The following is a 16,926-nucleotide window of genomic DNA, read 5'->3' as shown; positions in this document are numbered from 1 at the left end:
GAGGAGACTCATTACCATTTACAGTAATTTAATACTAAAAATTAATTCAACAAGGAATTTTTTCTGTTACATTATAAAAAAAATAATTTAGAAAACAGGATTGTTGTCTGGATGGTCGCATACAGAGGGAAGCGGTCAATGGCTCGATGTCCAGATGGAGAGGGGTCACAAGTGGTGTCCCTCAGGGATCTGTACTGGGACCGGTGCTGTTCAATATCTTCATCAATGATTTAGACAGTGGGATCCAGTGCACCCTCAGCAAGTTCACAGGTGACACCAAGCTGAGGGTGCAGTCGACGTGCCAGAGGGACGGGATGTCATCCAGAGGGACCTAGGCAAGCTGCAGGGGCGGGACTGTGCAAACCTCATGAAGTTCAACAAGGCCAAGTGCAAGGTCCTACACTTGGGTCGGGACAACCCTCGTTATCAATACAGGGTGGGGGATGATGTGATAAAGAGCAGCCCTGCGGAAAAGGACTTGGGGATACTGGTGGATGAAAAGCTAGACATGAGCCAGCAATGTGCACTCACAGCCCAGAAGGCCAGTTGCATCCTGGGCTGCATCAAAAGAACCGTGGCCAGCAGATCCAGAGAGGTGATTCTCCCCCTGTACTCTGCTCTTGTGAGACCCCACCTGGAGTACTGTGTCCAGCTCTGGAGCCCTCAGCACAAGAAGGACATGGACCTGTTGGAGTGGGTCCAGAGGAGGGACACGAAGCTGATCTGAGAACTGGAGCACCTCTGCTATGAGGACAGGCTGAGAGAGTTGGAGTTGTTCAGCCTGGAGAAGAGAAGGCTCCGGGGAGACCTTATAGCAGCCTTCCAGTACCTGAAGGGGGCCTACAGGAAAGCTGGGGAGGGGCTGTTTGCAAGGGCATGTAGCGATAGGACGAGGGGCAGTGGTTTTAAACTAGAGCAGGGCAGGGTTAGATTAGACATTAGGAAGTTCTTTACAATGAGGGTGGTGAGACACTGGAATAGGTTGCCCAGAGAGGTGGTGGAGGCCCCATGCCTGGAGATATTCCAGGCCAGGCTTGATGAGGCTCTGAGCAATCTGATCTAGTTGAAGATGTCCCTGCTTACTGCAGGGGGGTTGGACTAGATGACCTTTAAAGGTCCCTTCCAACCCAACACATTCTATGATTCTATTCTATGATTCTATGCTTGTGCTGTCTATATGCTAAATGGCCCAACAGAATATTTAAGTGGTATCCTGAATGTATCACAACATGTGAGTGTTGTCCAGTGCCACTTCAGAATGTAAATTTGTTTTTGTTAGCTGTTTGTTAGTTTTGTTTCTTAGTTGCTTCATGAACTATGACACCAGATTTGGAAACTGGATTTCCAAAATATATGCAAAATAGTAGTTACATAATTAGATTCCTCTGTATATTATTTTTTGGTCTTTATATTTGCTGTAATTTTTCTTTATTTTGTACACTATAAAAGTTAAGCCAACACATTTAACAAACTTATCTCTACATAGTTCTACACAGTCAGTTAATTAGGGCAAAGGAACTTTCAATTTGCTAAAATTTTAGACATAAACTAGGGATTTTTTTTTTCGAAAAGAAATCAGGGAAGAATGGATAAAAAAATCCAAATTCCTAATCCTGTGCTTTTCAGATGACCCACACTTCTTTCTCTGACTTAAAAAAAGCAAACTCTTTATTTTGCAACTGGGTTATTCAGATGAAGGTACAGATGAAGCGTGGCTGTCATTACGAATGATTATTCCTGATGGCTTTTGATGATCTTCATGAATGACTAAAATAATAACATACTTCAATGGAATACAATTTTACAAAGTACTACAGTATGAAATCGGGGGTTTTTTTTGTCTTGAAGTGTCATATTCCATGGGAGCTTTTAGTAGTATTTTTAGAAGGCCCTAGTCCACTTTGTGAACCTTTTCTTTCCACCTGCGTGTATGGAGAAATACATTCAAAAGCTTTTCACTCTGTTGACTATTACTGACTGTGTTATTTTTACCCATCAACTACGTATTCTGCTTCAGCTAAAAATACTTAGAATTTCTACCAACTGTACACGCTTGTACCATACTGTTATGACCTAAGTTAAATCCCCCAAATTCAAAGTTTGCCTTTCCTCAGTGCCAACCTGGACTGTAACTGCTTCTCTTTGAAAAGAAGAAAAATTAACCTGGCCAACCACAGACCCCAAAGCCTGGTCTCAATCTCATGCAAAGCTTTGGAAAAACTCAAATTTCTCCTATTAATACCCTATTGATAAAACATTTGATATGGTATCACCTGGGAAGGAATGAGAATATGAGGGTTGTGAGAAGAATTGTGAAGTGACATAGCCACAAGTAAGGTTGAAAAGGAAAATGTCAGGCTTAAAGGGCTGGTTTTAGGATGGTCTTACTTGGTATTTTTTGTAGTAGCCCTCCTAAAATCAGTAAGAGCGTACTGTTGAAATCTATTAATGATATATACTTAGGAATCATCATAAGTACAGAGAGTATCTCCGGAGATGTATTTCATTTAAAGTAGGGAGGTATTAATGTCATTGTGTAAGGCCCTGGTGAAATCTCATTTGGGGTACTGTGAAAACATCCAATCAATTGTTCTATGACTGAGCTGAGGTTGAACTGAAGGAGGGGTAGAGGGAGGTTGGGCACATCACCAGAGAGCTTGAGAGCCTTTCGTACAAACAGATTTTAGGACGGCTCAGCTTGTTTACTTAAATAAAACAAAAACAGAGAGGAGATAGGAGTGCTGTCTATAAATACATCAGGAAAGTAAACACGAAGGATGAAAACCATTTAATTTGCAGGGCAATGTTGACACAAAAACAAATAGGTATGTCCTATTCATTAATAAATATATCAGGAAATCAGAATAATGTTTCTAGTCATTACAGCAATCAAATGCTGAAACAGCTTTTCCGTGGAATTAGTGGGAGAAAAGATACACCTATTCTTAATGTGGTGCTTGATAAATTTATGAGGTGATTGTACAACAGCTTTCTGTAGCGGCAGGGAACTAGGCCCCATCATTCAGGAGGACCTCTCTGTTCTGTGTCACCCTGCCAATTAATAGTAAAAATAGCAGAACATTTTGTCCAGATTTATGTTTCATAATACGGGAAGGACTTGCCAGTCTCATCTGACTAATAAGCAAGGTTCAGAAGTCCTTACATATGCAAAAGTTAGATTGTGCTACCATGACTTCAGTAAAGCATATGATGTCAGCATTATACAGAAAATAGTAGAAAAAAGGAGATAAGCAAAAGAACTTTTAAGTGAGATGAAGAAAGCATGGGGAAGCTGCAGATGGCAAGAAGGTTATCAGCAGAGTTCTTCAAGGATCGAGTCATAGGCCCTGAGCTCTCCTTAAATACCAGTACAAGTACATACCAAATTGCCCCATGTTTTCATGCTTTGTTGTTTGAATTTAGTACTGTTGAATCATTACGACTGTTGAGAGCAGCAGGGTCTGTAGCCTGTCGACTTGGCAGAGCCTTGTTTATACTCAGTGTGCTGAACTTCCTTAGCACGCAGCAGGAGGTTCAAATCCAACAACAGCTTAATGTGTAGACTGGTACAGAGATGCCAGCAGAGCTACTAACTAATGTTAATTCAACTCATGGAATCAATCCACAACTCAACCTTACAAAAGAGAAATAAAGAGAACCAGATCTCCTCTGTACATTGTGAGTTGAAGGTGTTACATCCATTGACGTAACCCTAGATCTGTTTCAGCACCGAGCAAGCTCCTGCCACCAAGCTCATGCCAGCAGGGAATTAAGTAACATTTCATTTGAAATTGCCGTTGTGTATTTTCTGGAACCTTTTGTACCAGTAAGTACATGATCACACACACATGATGCTAAAAAATACTGAAATGGAATCATTTAAAATTCTGAAGTTTGAGGATGTTTAGATGGTTTATTTTCTAAATACTTCAAAACAGAATCTGGTCACTTGAAGAGACACTCTGTTTTGCCTGGGCAGCACTGATTCTGTCATCTTTTCCTGCTGATTTGCGTTGGCTGTTTAATCAGTGGTGGGTGTACTGTACTTGAACTTGAGTAACAGAGCTGTGAGCACTTCACTGTCAAGCCCGGTCGTAGAACATCACTCTGTTATTTCTTTACTTCGGCTGCTGCTAATCAGTGATGCAGAGGGTGACTCAATTCTTTATCTTCAGTGAGTCCTGTTTACGTAGGAGCATGCAGATGTGTAGTCACAGAGATATCTGTAATTCAGTCATACAAAAGGCCGATAGCGTTTTAAAACTCTCCAAACTGATTTATACATAGTCAATGCATATTCTGAGTTTCATGCTAAATAATGCTTCAGTTCCTGCTCTTTCTGTTCTCGTTGTGTACGTCACATACTGCTATATGATAGCTTGAAAATCACAAGGGTACTGCTACATCAAATCATGGTTTTACCACTCTGTTCCTTTTCTCTCATGATATAAATCACTAAGTAGTGCACGGTCATCAACTCTAACGAAAAGAAGCTGTAAAACTTCTTTCCACAACAGTTTTAAAGCTTCCAGCAGCAGTTTGTTTAAATTTGTACTTTATGTGCTGTTTTCCTCAGTCTAGAGAATAACTAACTTCGGAGGAAATATTTAAAAATTAAGCTGAAATATTTTAACAACATAGCTTTATTTTAAAGTAGAGTTGAAATAATTAAAAAATGCAAGTCAATTTTCTTTCCTTGCCTTTCTGAACATGCCCACAATGGCTCATTGTAATGCTGGGAAGCTGGCATAAAGGTCTTCACAGTTGAAAGAAATAACTACACCAATACGTCCAAGGTCCAGATGTTCTAAAAATTTGATGTATTACTTTTACAGTTTTATTTAAAAAAAAAATTAAAGAAGAGATATAACCAATGCCAAGGATACACTCTTCAGTACAATAAAGTGCCACTAGATGGAGGCCCCTCAACTGCACTAATAAAAAGAATAAGCTGAAGTACAACAGTTCAAAACTCATGCTGTAGAAAAACTACCAATGTTGGAAGAATTTTGAGGGAAAAATTTTATTTTGCCTAAGTTTGGTTATCAAATAAAAACACTCAGAATCACAGAAATAGCCACTTCTGTCTTTAATCCCATCTCATAAAACTGTGTAAAATGGCTGTGCTGGAGTCTGTGGGTTTGTATGTGGCGTATGCTGCGTCTTTGGAATTCTTCCTGAGCCCCTGCAGAATGGAGAGCACAACGCAATTTTTTCTCTAAATCCCATTTATATTTAGTCACCAGCTGAAAAAAAATCTGTTTTCTCAAGCAGGTGGAGAGGGTCTCTGGTTTCAAGGGCTTTCACCTACAACCCAAGCTTTTATGTAGTTTTCAGGTACATTAGATTTTACGAAGTCGGTCACAAATTGACTTTCCTTGATCTTAGCTGTTCTGAAATAGAAACTGTAGTAACAATACTTACCTAATAAACATGATGGGTGTCTTTCTTCATGGTGCTTCCATCCTACAAACTTCATGTAACATCCTGCAGGATTATTAGTTACTAATAATTTTGATCTCTGTCAATTTAACTTCATGGGTTCATCCTTGTTCCAGGTGGATTCTGCCATAGGTGATGATCCCTCAGTGCCTGACTGACAAAGATGCATAATGCCATAAAGGAAAATGAAATATGAAAATCAACCTTCAGAACGATTTTCACTTGGGGAGGTTAATTTTTAGATATTATCAAAGAATTTTCACATAAATAGGTACTTAAGAGAACATTGTTGATGAGGTGTCACTTTAAAAAAGATAATTTTTTATTTGAAAGGATTTTCCCAAGAAGAATCTGTTCCATAGCATTTTGATTTCTATAGCTGTGTTCTGGGAATGCCTCATTTTAAGATTAAAAATGGTGAATTTATTAACTAGATTAGGAAAAGCATGAGAAGCGCGATAAAAATAAACCTGCATGTTGAAGGAAAGGGATTGAGGGCTGCCTCCAGAGGCCGTTGGAGGAGAATAAAATCCCTGTGTTCGCACCAGTATCCGGTTCTACTGCACCTACGTGTTTTCGGTGGGAACGAAATGACGAGAAGCAATTGATGCAGTGGCCGAGCAGCCGTGCGACTACCCACTTCTTTACGTGCCTTTTAATGCCTTTGAAATGTTGGCTGTTTCACTGTTGAGATTAATCATGCTAATCAACTTGATAGTGCGTAAAGCAAACAAAAAGAGGAAAAGCTTTTCCTAACTTGAAAACTTACCAAAAGCTATTTTGATTAATGATATGAAGGAGCTTTCTTAAAGGTAGGTTCCTCGTGCAGCCTTGCTAATGCTTTCGTCTCCTTGGTCATGAATGCTGCTTTACAATTCCAAGGAGTAATTACATCTAATACAGCTTTAACTCCTTTCGATGATACAAAGAGTTCAGAGATGAGACAACTATATTCCAGTCTTCCAGATGTTTTTTTTTCCTATGTAGCTGTGTAGGTTCAAACACGGCTTATTTATTTGAAACAAGATTTTGAAAGAGTGTTTATATTGCTTAGCTGGAAAGGCTCCCAGAAGACGGCTAGTTATTCTGAAAGTTGTCATTTCAGAGCAGGTTTGTATTTGCCTTCAAGTACTGTATACATTGTTTTCATGACAGAAATTACTACGTTTCCACTTGAAAGAACAGGCTGTTCCTGTCATGTTGTGTTCCACAAAAGCATGTTGTGAAACCCTAACAGACCCAATTTTATTACATATTTGTCCTACATTCTTGTCAGCTGTGCCTTCCTCTGGAGAGAGGAGGTTCTCTGAAGCTGGGACTGTTACCAGTTTTATGGGATTCAGCCATCACGATTCTGGGTACGTTGTTTTTCGTACGTGGTAATGTACCGCGCAGAAAAATAAAGTTTAAATTACAGTCCTGAGCTGTTGGGTGAGACCTGAATTTAAGAAAGGAGCAGCTGCAATTTAGTTACCTCAGCCCTCTCCTTGTATAGAGCGGACCTCGTTCCTTCCGGGAACATCTCATGCAGGAGAGTTAGTGATGTGGTACTGTGTCCACAGCCTTGAAGAGACCTGTTGGGTTTGTACAGAGGTTCCGCGGGGTTTGATTTCTGCACGGACCCGGTGGTGCAGAGTGAAGTGATTGTCTGCTGTGTGCCAGATGCAGCATTTCCCTTGTACTTTGAACAGTCGCCTTTTGAATTTTCATGTCTTTAAAGAGGAGTGAAGCTGTGAGGGAGCCCTAGTCTTGCCGGTGCCTCAGACCCCTGACATTTGCTGTGAACCTTCGAACAGCTTTTACAAAGACGTAAGTTCTGTGACACCAGACTGATGACATTCGGAGCACTCGCTTTTAAGTTGCCTGAACGCTACTTGCAGACAAAGTATTTGTCCCCACATTGTGCTAGAATGATTGTATATGAAGAAGAAACTTGTCTTCTACTTGAGCTTTTCATCCAAGTGTTTTCCTTTGGTTTTCAAATTCGGTTCTGTAGAGTAACCCTGTTTACCACTCCTCGTGCCATAGGTCTTCAAAACACTTTGCGTTCATCCTCACACCATGCAGGACAGACTCTGGTCTCTTTAAGGTAATAGATGAGGAAATCCCACTGGTAAACCCCCCCAGGTTTGCAAGTTATTCTTTGTAAGCGTATCTCTGGACCAAAAGATGAAGTGAAGGAACTCAAGAAACCCACTACAGAGCATGTAGCCTTGGGCCAGACAAACTCCCAGCCTTCTCTCAAGCCATTTCCAGCCCTCAGCAGGTGAGGAGGGATTAAAAAGACTTCCCTCCGTTATATGCAATGGGAAGAGGGCTGGGACGTCCCTTCTGCAGTAGTTCTTCGGTTATGAACGGTTCTTCTGCACAGTGATGAGCTGCACTGAGACACCGGTGAAGTGGGGGACTTCAGTGGTTCATGATCCCGCCCTTTATTGCAGAAGCGGGCACAGGAATCCTGGAGCATTTCTGAGGCGTGGTCGATAGCATTGCCATTTTCCATTACTGATTTTGTTGCATATCCCCGGCTGTAGGAATTTGTGACATAGAGGCAGCTACATTCAAAGTTATAATCTGACATTGAACAGCAACAGGTTAGAAAGAATCACAGAATTTCAGTGTATTTGGTAAAATGCTTTGAGTTTAATGATGTTGGCTGCTGACAGTTTTACTTTGACAAACTTTGAATAAACTCTAGTGCCTTTGAAGGAGAAAGACTGATGATCTTCCTTGACAGCAACAGCCCCCTTGGAGAGTTTAGACAGCATGTATGCAATGCATGAAGAGTTCCCTAAAAAATGTCTGCATCTCAGATGGTGACCCAATCCATTTTCCCTGGTAATCTAAGAGGTGATTTGAATATACATGTTCAGAAATTTGTCAGCAAAAATCTGTGTAAAGAAATCTAAGCTTTAATTATACCAGACAAGATAGCTGTAATAATCCTCATCCTTGTAGAATTCGATTTTGGGCAACCTGTCCTGAATTAGGCACAATAGATGCCTAGAACAGGCTCCAGAAATCCAGCTTGTTGAGTGTGGAGTTGCCTGAGCTATCCAAGGAAGAATGCCAGGACTGAGGGAGAAACAGAATTGCTAATTTATGGACAGGAATTTGCCCTTGGGAACACACTTGGCACTAATAAAGCATCTTCCATTATGGGAAGTCAAGGCCTTTTACAGATTTTAATGCTTTGGGCTCCCTGACAACCCTTAATTTAAACTGTATTTTTAACCTTATTTTACTCTCAGGATAGAAGTTATTTTATACAGTGTACTGGATCCGGCTGGGTTAACCTACAATGTATAGACCCATGGAAAAGCCATCCACAGCAACTGGAAAAAAAAATCTGTCTCTATTTTTGGTCTTAGGCTGATAAGATATCTTAACTGGTGTATCGCAAGAACAAGCATGGAAGAAATAATGAGAAATCTAAGTAAGCTTCTTCACAAGCTTCTCTGCCTTGAAGGAAAGGAAGCTCTTCTAAACGTGTGCATGAGCCTAGTTCCTTAGCAGAGAAAATAACTGGCCAGAAACAAGACAGAAGAGTCTTGAACCACTGGCGCAGCTGGGCTGCTGCTGGCTGGACAATGTGGGACGTGGACACCAGTGCAGCGGCCAGCGCTGGCGCCAGCTTCTGGAGGCGATGTTGTCGAGTACAAATAAAAGGGCATTGAAATCCTCTCTGGCAACCAAGTCATGGGAGATTTTAAAAAACAGTGTAAAACTGATTTCAAGTTAGGGGGTTTCTACACAAAGGGAACTGGAATAATGGATGCACATGGTGCCTATATATTCTGGGCTGTACGTCTGTTTTCCATTAGTGTGGGATAATGTCTTTGATGGGTGCGTGTTTTAGTGGGCAGGCAGGATTGCGGATGGAAACCTGGGCTTATAAAATGGGGAGAGTGTTCACATTACTGATTTGGAAGAAGATTTGCTATCCATTGTCTTTTCCTCCCTCTGACAGCCCTCTGCCTCTCCCCTTCCCTCCCCAAACACCCACCCGCCCCATACCCAGTCTCTGCAGGTGACCCCCCAGCCCAGGCTGGGCTGGCGCTCCCTGCCCGCTGCAGAAGGAGGTGGGGCTGCCACAGCCACAGTCACAGCCACAGCCACAGCCACAGCCACATCCACAGCCACAGCCCCCTCCCGCCTTTCCCGCTGACCTGAGCTCATGCTGCTGCTGTTGCTGCTGCTGCTGCTGCTTTGCCAGTGGCAGAGTCGTCCCCGTGCAGTGTAATCCCGGCATCCTTGGAGCATCCAGCAGCTGCCGGGCGCTTGCAGCCCTCTCAGGAATTTCTTTTTCTCCAAGTGTCTGACTACTCTTGATTCGAGGCTACTGTTTCCCATCGCATCACAGAAACACTGTAAGTATAACTTCTATTGTGGCTCTTTACTTATTGCCTTTGTGAAACTCACCTGTCTTGTACTGAATAGTAGGAGTTAGTAGTTCAAAGTCTCTGTGAGGCTTGTTGTGGTCTCTGCTCCTGTTTGAGGTGGTCAAATGCTTGGCATTTTAGTTTTTAGCTGGATTAAAACATTAAATCAGAACAATTCAAAAGGTTGGTGGCTTGCTGGCTGCTGTTTTCCTACTTTGTAGCTAAATTGCTAGCCTGTCCTCCCTCTAAATGCTGGTGCCTAGCGAAGTGGAAGTGAGAAGAGAAGCATTTCCATCCCTGCTTGTTTGCTGGAGCCAGTTTTCTAACAACCCAAGGAAGAGAAACTTTAATACATACTCATAAACTCTCAGGATGCTGAGGCAGATAATCCTGCTGCCTGCTGAAATGCAGCTGGCAAGTGTAGTTTTCTGAAGGAGATAGGCTGGGGTCTGTCTTATCCCCTTGAGTCCTGAAAGTGAGGTAAAGGAATACCTGAGTTTCGGGACCTCAGATGGCTGCAGCAGTGTAATGGCACATTCAGACTAAAAATCGTCCCAGAACCCTAAGGCGACAGCTCCTGTTTCCTGACCCAGCTTGGTATGACTGTGAACTCCATGGTAGCACTACAACTCTGTCTTCTTACAGGCAGTTCACGTGTATGTTGTATTATCTGTAGATCATCCTCTCTTTAATTGCATCACTAGGAGTTGCAGAGAGGACATGAGTGTGTTAACACTTTGAAGACATCGTAGGCTAACTTTTCATATTGCCAGTGTCCAAAGATATTCCGAGGGGGCGAGCACACTTGCAATTCTGGCCAAGTTCCCAGTAAAATTTGCCTGGTTGCCCAAAACTTTGCCTTGAATCTGCACAAAGCCTCGCATCATTTTGTATTTGTATTTTACCTTCTGAGCCGGCATGGGGACTGGAAGCGGTGGGAATGAGCCTGGTGCCAACTATTTGATGTAGAACTAATTTAGGACACCAGAATAAGGGGCACTATTTGAGAGTCTTGACTGTCATCTTTTTCTCAGGCTTCTTTCCATGTTCACTTTTTTGGGTTTGGGTTTCCTTTTGTGTTTACTCTCCTCTTCCACTGCACTTTATAGGAAAATATTTATCAGGTGTTACAGTGATGTTCTGTCTAAACCTGCTTTGAGCATATGTAATATGCATCATAGGAAAATTGCAGCTTTCACAGAAGGAATCCATGTATCATAATGACTACTAATTCTGTAGCATTTGAAGTTCTTATTATGCCTCCTGTATTATTACTCTCTCCATCTCCCGTTCTCCAGATAGTTTCTGTTTTGCATATATGCTAGAAATAATTGTGCCAAAAGTTTGCTGAATTTTCTAACATAAGCGAGAAAGGAATATGCCTTTTTCTGGTTTTGCAAGAGCTACCGAATGAGTTCATAACCTGCCTGTGCTCACCCAGTACCGCGTAACGGTCTGGTTTAATGTTCCTTCATTCCCACCTTCCTGAGCTGGACTGCTCCATGAAAGACTGGCCATTTCTAACTCTGTTACTTGTTTGCAATCATTTGAAATAGAGTACCACTAGGATTCTTTCAGCATCTGCCATTAATCTGATTTTACTGATGATCTAAACAGAGGAGTTTCAGGGAAGAAGTCTTGAGCTCAAGGAACAGTTCTGACTAGGCTTCGATCACATCGAACTTTCTTCTTCAGGTTTTCATGTTCGAAAGGGCATTAACAATTTCTAGGTGCACACCTAGCTCCAGCGTTAGGGTTCATTGACTGGTAGTTATGCCACGGTTTGAAAAGAAATATTTTCTGTATATCTGTATAAATCCTCTCTCGAGGTGTCCTTGAAAGTTCTGCGAGAATGAACTACATAACGTCAGAATCACCAATTTCATACACTTTCTTTCAGGTATCTTCTTGGAGTATGGAATTTGTATGGAAACGAAGGTGGTATCTTCAGCTGGGCTGTGTATTGATACTGAATTTGGCTTATGCCAATCTAGACTATCAAAAAGAAACTCCCGCAAGCCTGGGTCAAATTGACCATCAGTGCTGGGAGGTGTCGTCCCATGGGCTGGTGGAAATGAAGAAACTCAAGGTAGCAGATACAGTCATTGATCTCTGGGACTTCATGATGTTCCTGAAGGAATCCCCTAAGCCCAAACACAACGAACTCTTCAATGATTTAGCCCAGAACTTCTGGGATATGTACGTAGACTGTGTGCTCTCAAGATCCCATGGAATGGGCAGAAGACAATTAATGTCTCCCAAATATTCTTCCACATACTCACATAGAACTTTCGAAGGTAACTATAGGATATGGTGTTACTCTGTTATGTACTAACATTAAACCAAACCACTGTTCCATCCTCAGCCTTGATTGTGTAGACAACTCAATATACTCATTTCCAGTTTTCTGTCTCTACTTGTCCGAAGTATTTGTATCGTTTGATGGTAGCTACTTTCACAATACATGAGCCAAAAGTAGAGTACTACATTTCTATATTTAACAAAGTGTAAAAAATGTCGGGTGTGCATGTGGGAGTGTGTGGAAATGGATGCTGCATTCTCCGTTTATCACCGTGTGCATATAAATGACATTACAACACTAAACGTTTCCTGGTACTTGGACTTCAGCCTCAGCTTTGGGGAATCAACCCTCTGTGAGAAGGGGAGCTCAAACCCCTGACCACTTGAACCCTGTTCTTCCCATTAAAACTATTGACACATAATGCAATCTCATGGTCACTGAATCATCAAACAGTGACAAATTCTGGTTGTTGTGGTCTGGGATGAGTCTGAACTGAGATCATTTAGGTGATTGTCTTTATATCTTATTAACCCATCCTAGATCTGTGTGTTTCCTTCCTCCTCGGCAATAGACTTTTTTCTGACGTACCCGGTCAGAAGTTTTAAGTTTCCAGACTGAACATGGAGATAATTTAATCCTAGCATTCCTAACCATATTGCTTGGAAAATAACTACCTTTCTTTCATAATCTTGCAGGGTCTGCTTTCACCAACCCATTTTAGGCCAAAAGGGGAGAAAATGAAGATACCTCAGCAAGACAACATCAAAATGAAGGAGCACAAAAGCACAGCATATACTGTAGATGCTTAGACAAATCCATTGGCATGGTTCAACCTATTTTCTTCTCTGTATAAAGTACTTAATCACTGCTAAACTGATACGTACCTGAGCTCCCACATTGTCACTTTTGCTTTCCTGTCTTGCAATCTACCAATGTTGCCTTTTTCCCACTGCATGTGTGAATGCCTTTGTGTTTTAAGCCAACACCTTTGTTCTCTCAGGTAAGCTTGTAAGTCTGAACCAGTGTCATATTTTTGTAGACGCTCATCTTTTCCAATAATTCTCTTTTCTAAAAGTTAATTTTGAGGGAAACCTAATATATTTTTATACGTTAGGCAATGGAGAAAATGTCAACAAACATATTTTATACAGTGTCCTGCACATACAATCAACTTTACTTTAAGAATTGCAAAAAAGTGTAACATCAAGCTAAAGGGAGGGATTACACCCATTGTAATGTCCTGTGCAGTCTCAACTTTGTATTTTATCACTGCGTAGTCTAGGCTGTGGATTAATTAAAGTATTTTTCTATGCAGGAAGGTCTGAATAGTAGTCATTTCCTTGTCTATTGAGATGTTATTTGCAAAACCACTACTACGTTACATTAAGAACAGTACTTTACACAAGACTGCTCTTTGTTTACACATTCATACAGGTAAATAAGGTGATACAGTTCATCCCTGTCATAGCAGGCAGCATCACAGTTGAGAAGAGACGCCGTGCATCAAGCGGTTTGAAAGAGTGAGAGACTGGCTTGGCTACTGCTCCCATTACAAGAAACCATCCAGCATGGGTAAGCTAATTCAGGGAAATTAACCGTCTCATAAATTCATTTCTCCTGAGCACAGAAAGCCTGAGAACAAATGGGAACACTCAGAGACGCTGACTGTGCTCTGCTTTACTCCTTGGGCTATGCAGCTTGTTCAGTCCCTGCTGTGTTCTAGCCTTTTATGGGATCCCAACTGGGTTTAATTATTGTAGGAAACAGACAGTAGCAGCATAGAAACCTTCATAAATAACAAGAAATCCATCCCAAATAATGCCTAGCTCACATATAGTTCATAAAATATCCAACAATTCTCATAGATTTGTAAATGCTCATTTAGGCAAATACAATATTGAACTGAATCTTGTAAAATATTTCTCCTACAGTATTCTGGAGAGGGTACAGAAGTAGTGAGAAATTTCTCCTCCCCATGAATATTACTGTAGGTTCCTGAAACAAAAAATATTTTAAATACACCTTTTCTTTTGAGCAAATAGAGGGAGTCACGACACACCCAAACCCAGCAGTTTCAGGAACTGATACATCGCGATGAGCAATATTCAGTTTATAAAGCTGTGTATTGTATTGCATTTGCAATAAAGAAAATGTCCTAACTATCATAAACCAGATGATAGATAAATAAATTCCCCTTGTTCACACCTACAAATAATTATATTCATCACCTACAGAAGCAAAAAACTATTATAGCATTTTAAAGGTTCCCTATATTAGTGATCTTTTAATTGAATACCAGAGCAAGGTATCCTATGTAGTTTTAAAAGCTCCATCTTTCCTCAGACTGTAAGTCTGTTTTAATTCTATAGGAGACAAAGGTGCTTGACATCTACCACTAATTGGCTCCAGAATGTTTGAACAATCTATTGCTACGGTGACCCTGCGGTGTCTGCCAAAGGGGCAGGTGATTGTGAACAACAGGAACACGGCAGCAGCAGCAAAACAAATCCCAGGTGGACATACCTGTTTGTCTGTGACAGAGCCATGGGAAGCCAGCTGGCTACTCCTCGGGTCTCTACAAGAGGGATTAACAGTGAAGGGGATGATCTTTTCCTCCACCAGTACTCGGCACTCACTCTCGAATGCTGTCTATGCTGCTTTGAAACCTTGTATTAGTATTCATTTATGAAGTATAAATGTAAGCATTTTGCGAAATTCAGTCCCTTTCCTTCTCCAGCCTTTATCACAATTAACAAGAGCATGTGCAGCTACTTGCCTGCAATGTCAGGGGGTCTGTAGCAGAAGCACAATGCAGTGTGGGGAGGAATGCTGTGGGGTTCACTTTGAGCCTGATTTAAAGTTTTTACATAAGCATAAATATAAAGTGATTTCCAGTTGAAAGATCTTTTCTATCCATACCTTGGATACACTGCCCTGCTGTAGCTTTTGCTCAGAAATTGGAAGGACTTATGTGAGTCCTGTATGGGTTTTTTGGAAAAAATGGGCCAGTGCCTTGCTGCCAGTAGTAATGAGTCACCCACACATCATGTATATGGAAGCACATAAAAAAAAAATCTAAATGTCACAGTCTTTGTTTTCCTAGTCAAATATTTATTGTTTGGATGTAATTGTGAATAGACAATGGAGCATACTTTTTGTGACCCCAGTGTGTGGATATATTTTCACATTCTCCAAAGCAGTAATACAGCGGCGTAGCTGCTGAAGAGTTGTCTGAGGAACATAAACAACTGAGCAAGACTTCACTTGACACAGAGGACTTTAGTTAGATAATCTCTATATACCTTAGCTTACCTTTCTTGCTGGCAAGCAAAAAAATATGCATACAGGCTTGTTTAAGAAAACTTACTTAAACTGCATGCAGATAATTTTCGGAAAAAAATGTCATAATGAAATGAGATTATACCTAGAATTTACCAGTTAGCAAAGGGCCAGTTTAAAAATTAAATTAGCACAGGTCGATTTAATTTCTCTAGCTTTAAGTACTAGATGACTGTCGTAACTCTACAATGTAATGTTTAACAGACCTGCCCATAAGAAAATGTTTCTGGAAACTAAACATGTGGAGATACCCCTAAAGTAAGTATAATTTCATATGGTTATTTTGTTTTATTTCATTATTTTCTTTGGGTTCTCCTTTTTATAGAATTCAAATAGACATTTTTTAAACAAAAGTATCTGCCTTCATTTTTAATGCCAGCTCTGCTATGTCCTGTTACAGGGACAAACAGATTTTTAAGAAACGCTTACAGACACCCCCAGCCCATCTCTCTTTCAGGAAGGGAGTTGGAAACTAAGTTCTACCTCTTTAGCTCAAATTTATTTCCAATTTTCAAGTTGGCATTTAACAAAGTGAAAGCTTGTACTTTTCTCAAAATGCTGCTTATGGGTAAAAATGACAGACTGTGTGCCAGAGCCTGTATGTCACAGAACCCCTGGCAACGTCACGGCAATTTATGCCATAGCACTGGAGAGCAACTGGTTTTAAAATGAAGTAAAAGCCTCCAGGAATCTTGCTCTATTGTAATATAGAAGATTCTGGCTTTGCACAAGTTAGGAAAGGAGGCAATAGCTTTGACACTGAGTCATCTACAAAACGGTTTGAGTCTCACAAGTTTGTGTAGGTATTCTAGAGGTGCTAGGGTGGAAGAGGACGAGTTCTTACTGGAAACAATATGGGCAATAACCCAAGAAATAATTAGAATAGTAAGATCAGTTAAAGATCTGTGAGAAACCTGTGAGGAGCAGGACATTTCAGCGTGTCTCTCCAACAGGCTTGGAGAAACTGTTGGCACAGACAAGCTTCTTAGTGAGTCTTTAGATGAAAACTGAGAGAAGTCAGAAGTCCTGATGCTAAAGGCAGCAATTCAAGAAACAAAATGGACTTGGACAATATCCATATGGGTACGGTATCCAGGAAAACAAAGAACTGAATGTGTTTATGTGAAGGTTCATTGCTCTGCTCAAAGAAAGAGATACTTAAACTGCAATGTGTGGAATGTGTTAACAAGGGATGGAAATCTAAGTAGTGGACCTACTGATAGTGAATCAGGGTAACCTAACACCAGCACACAAAATTATTAGACTCCACATACCTTTGTACCATACTGTACAGGGTACTTTATTAATAAATCACCCCCATGTTTATAGTAGTTAAGACAAAATAGAATTTTACTCTCAAGATGTTCTATGCAATTCATCAAAGCATTACAAACAGATGTTATCTTGTATCTAAAATATACATACCCTTCACTAAAATATTAAAAGCACTGTTCAGAACAC

General features: G+C 40.8%; 1 protein-coding gene across 1 annotated transcript; it reads left to right on the top strand.

The window, feature by feature from the left end:
• The first annotated feature begins 9,574 nt into the window (after positions 1 to 9,574).
• FAM237B (family with sequence similarity 237 member B) lies at positions 9,575 to 15,703 on the top strand. The gene is made up of 5 exons (XM_063324801.1): positions 9,575 to 9,812; positions 11,725 to 12,121; positions 12,822 to 13,126; positions 13,561 to 13,698; positions 15,670 to 15,703. Exons 2-3 carry the CDS (start codon positions 11,740 to 11,742, stop codon positions 12,845 to 12,847), a joined length of 408 nt encoding a protein of 135 aa, XP_063180871.1. The 5' UTR covers positions 9,575 to 9,812; positions 11,725 to 11,739; the 3' UTR covers positions 12,848 to 13,126; positions 13,561 to 13,698; positions 15,670 to 15,703.
• The last annotated feature ends 1,223 nt before the right edge of the window (positions 15,704 to 16,926 follow it).

Source organism: Chroicocephalus ridibundus, chromosome 2, assembly GCF_963924245.1.
Source record: "Chroicocephalus ridibundus chromosome 2, bChrRid1.1, whole genome shotgun sequence".
Lineage (NCBI taxonomy): Eukaryota > Metazoa > Chordata > Aves > Charadriiformes > Laridae > Chroicocephalus > Chroicocephalus ridibundus.
This window is presented reverse-complemented; position numbering and strand designations above follow the sequence as displayed.

Bases quoted from the DNA above. Each gene is read 5' to 3' on its own strand.
- FAM237B (XM_063324801.1), top strand. From the start codon at position 11,740: ATGGAATTTGTATGGAAACGAAGGTGGTATCTTCAGCTGGGCTGTGTA. The intron at 12,122-12,821 runs GTAACTATAGGA...ATAATCTTGCAG, and splicing joins CTCACATAGAACTTTCGAAG to GGTCTGCTTTCACCAACCCA.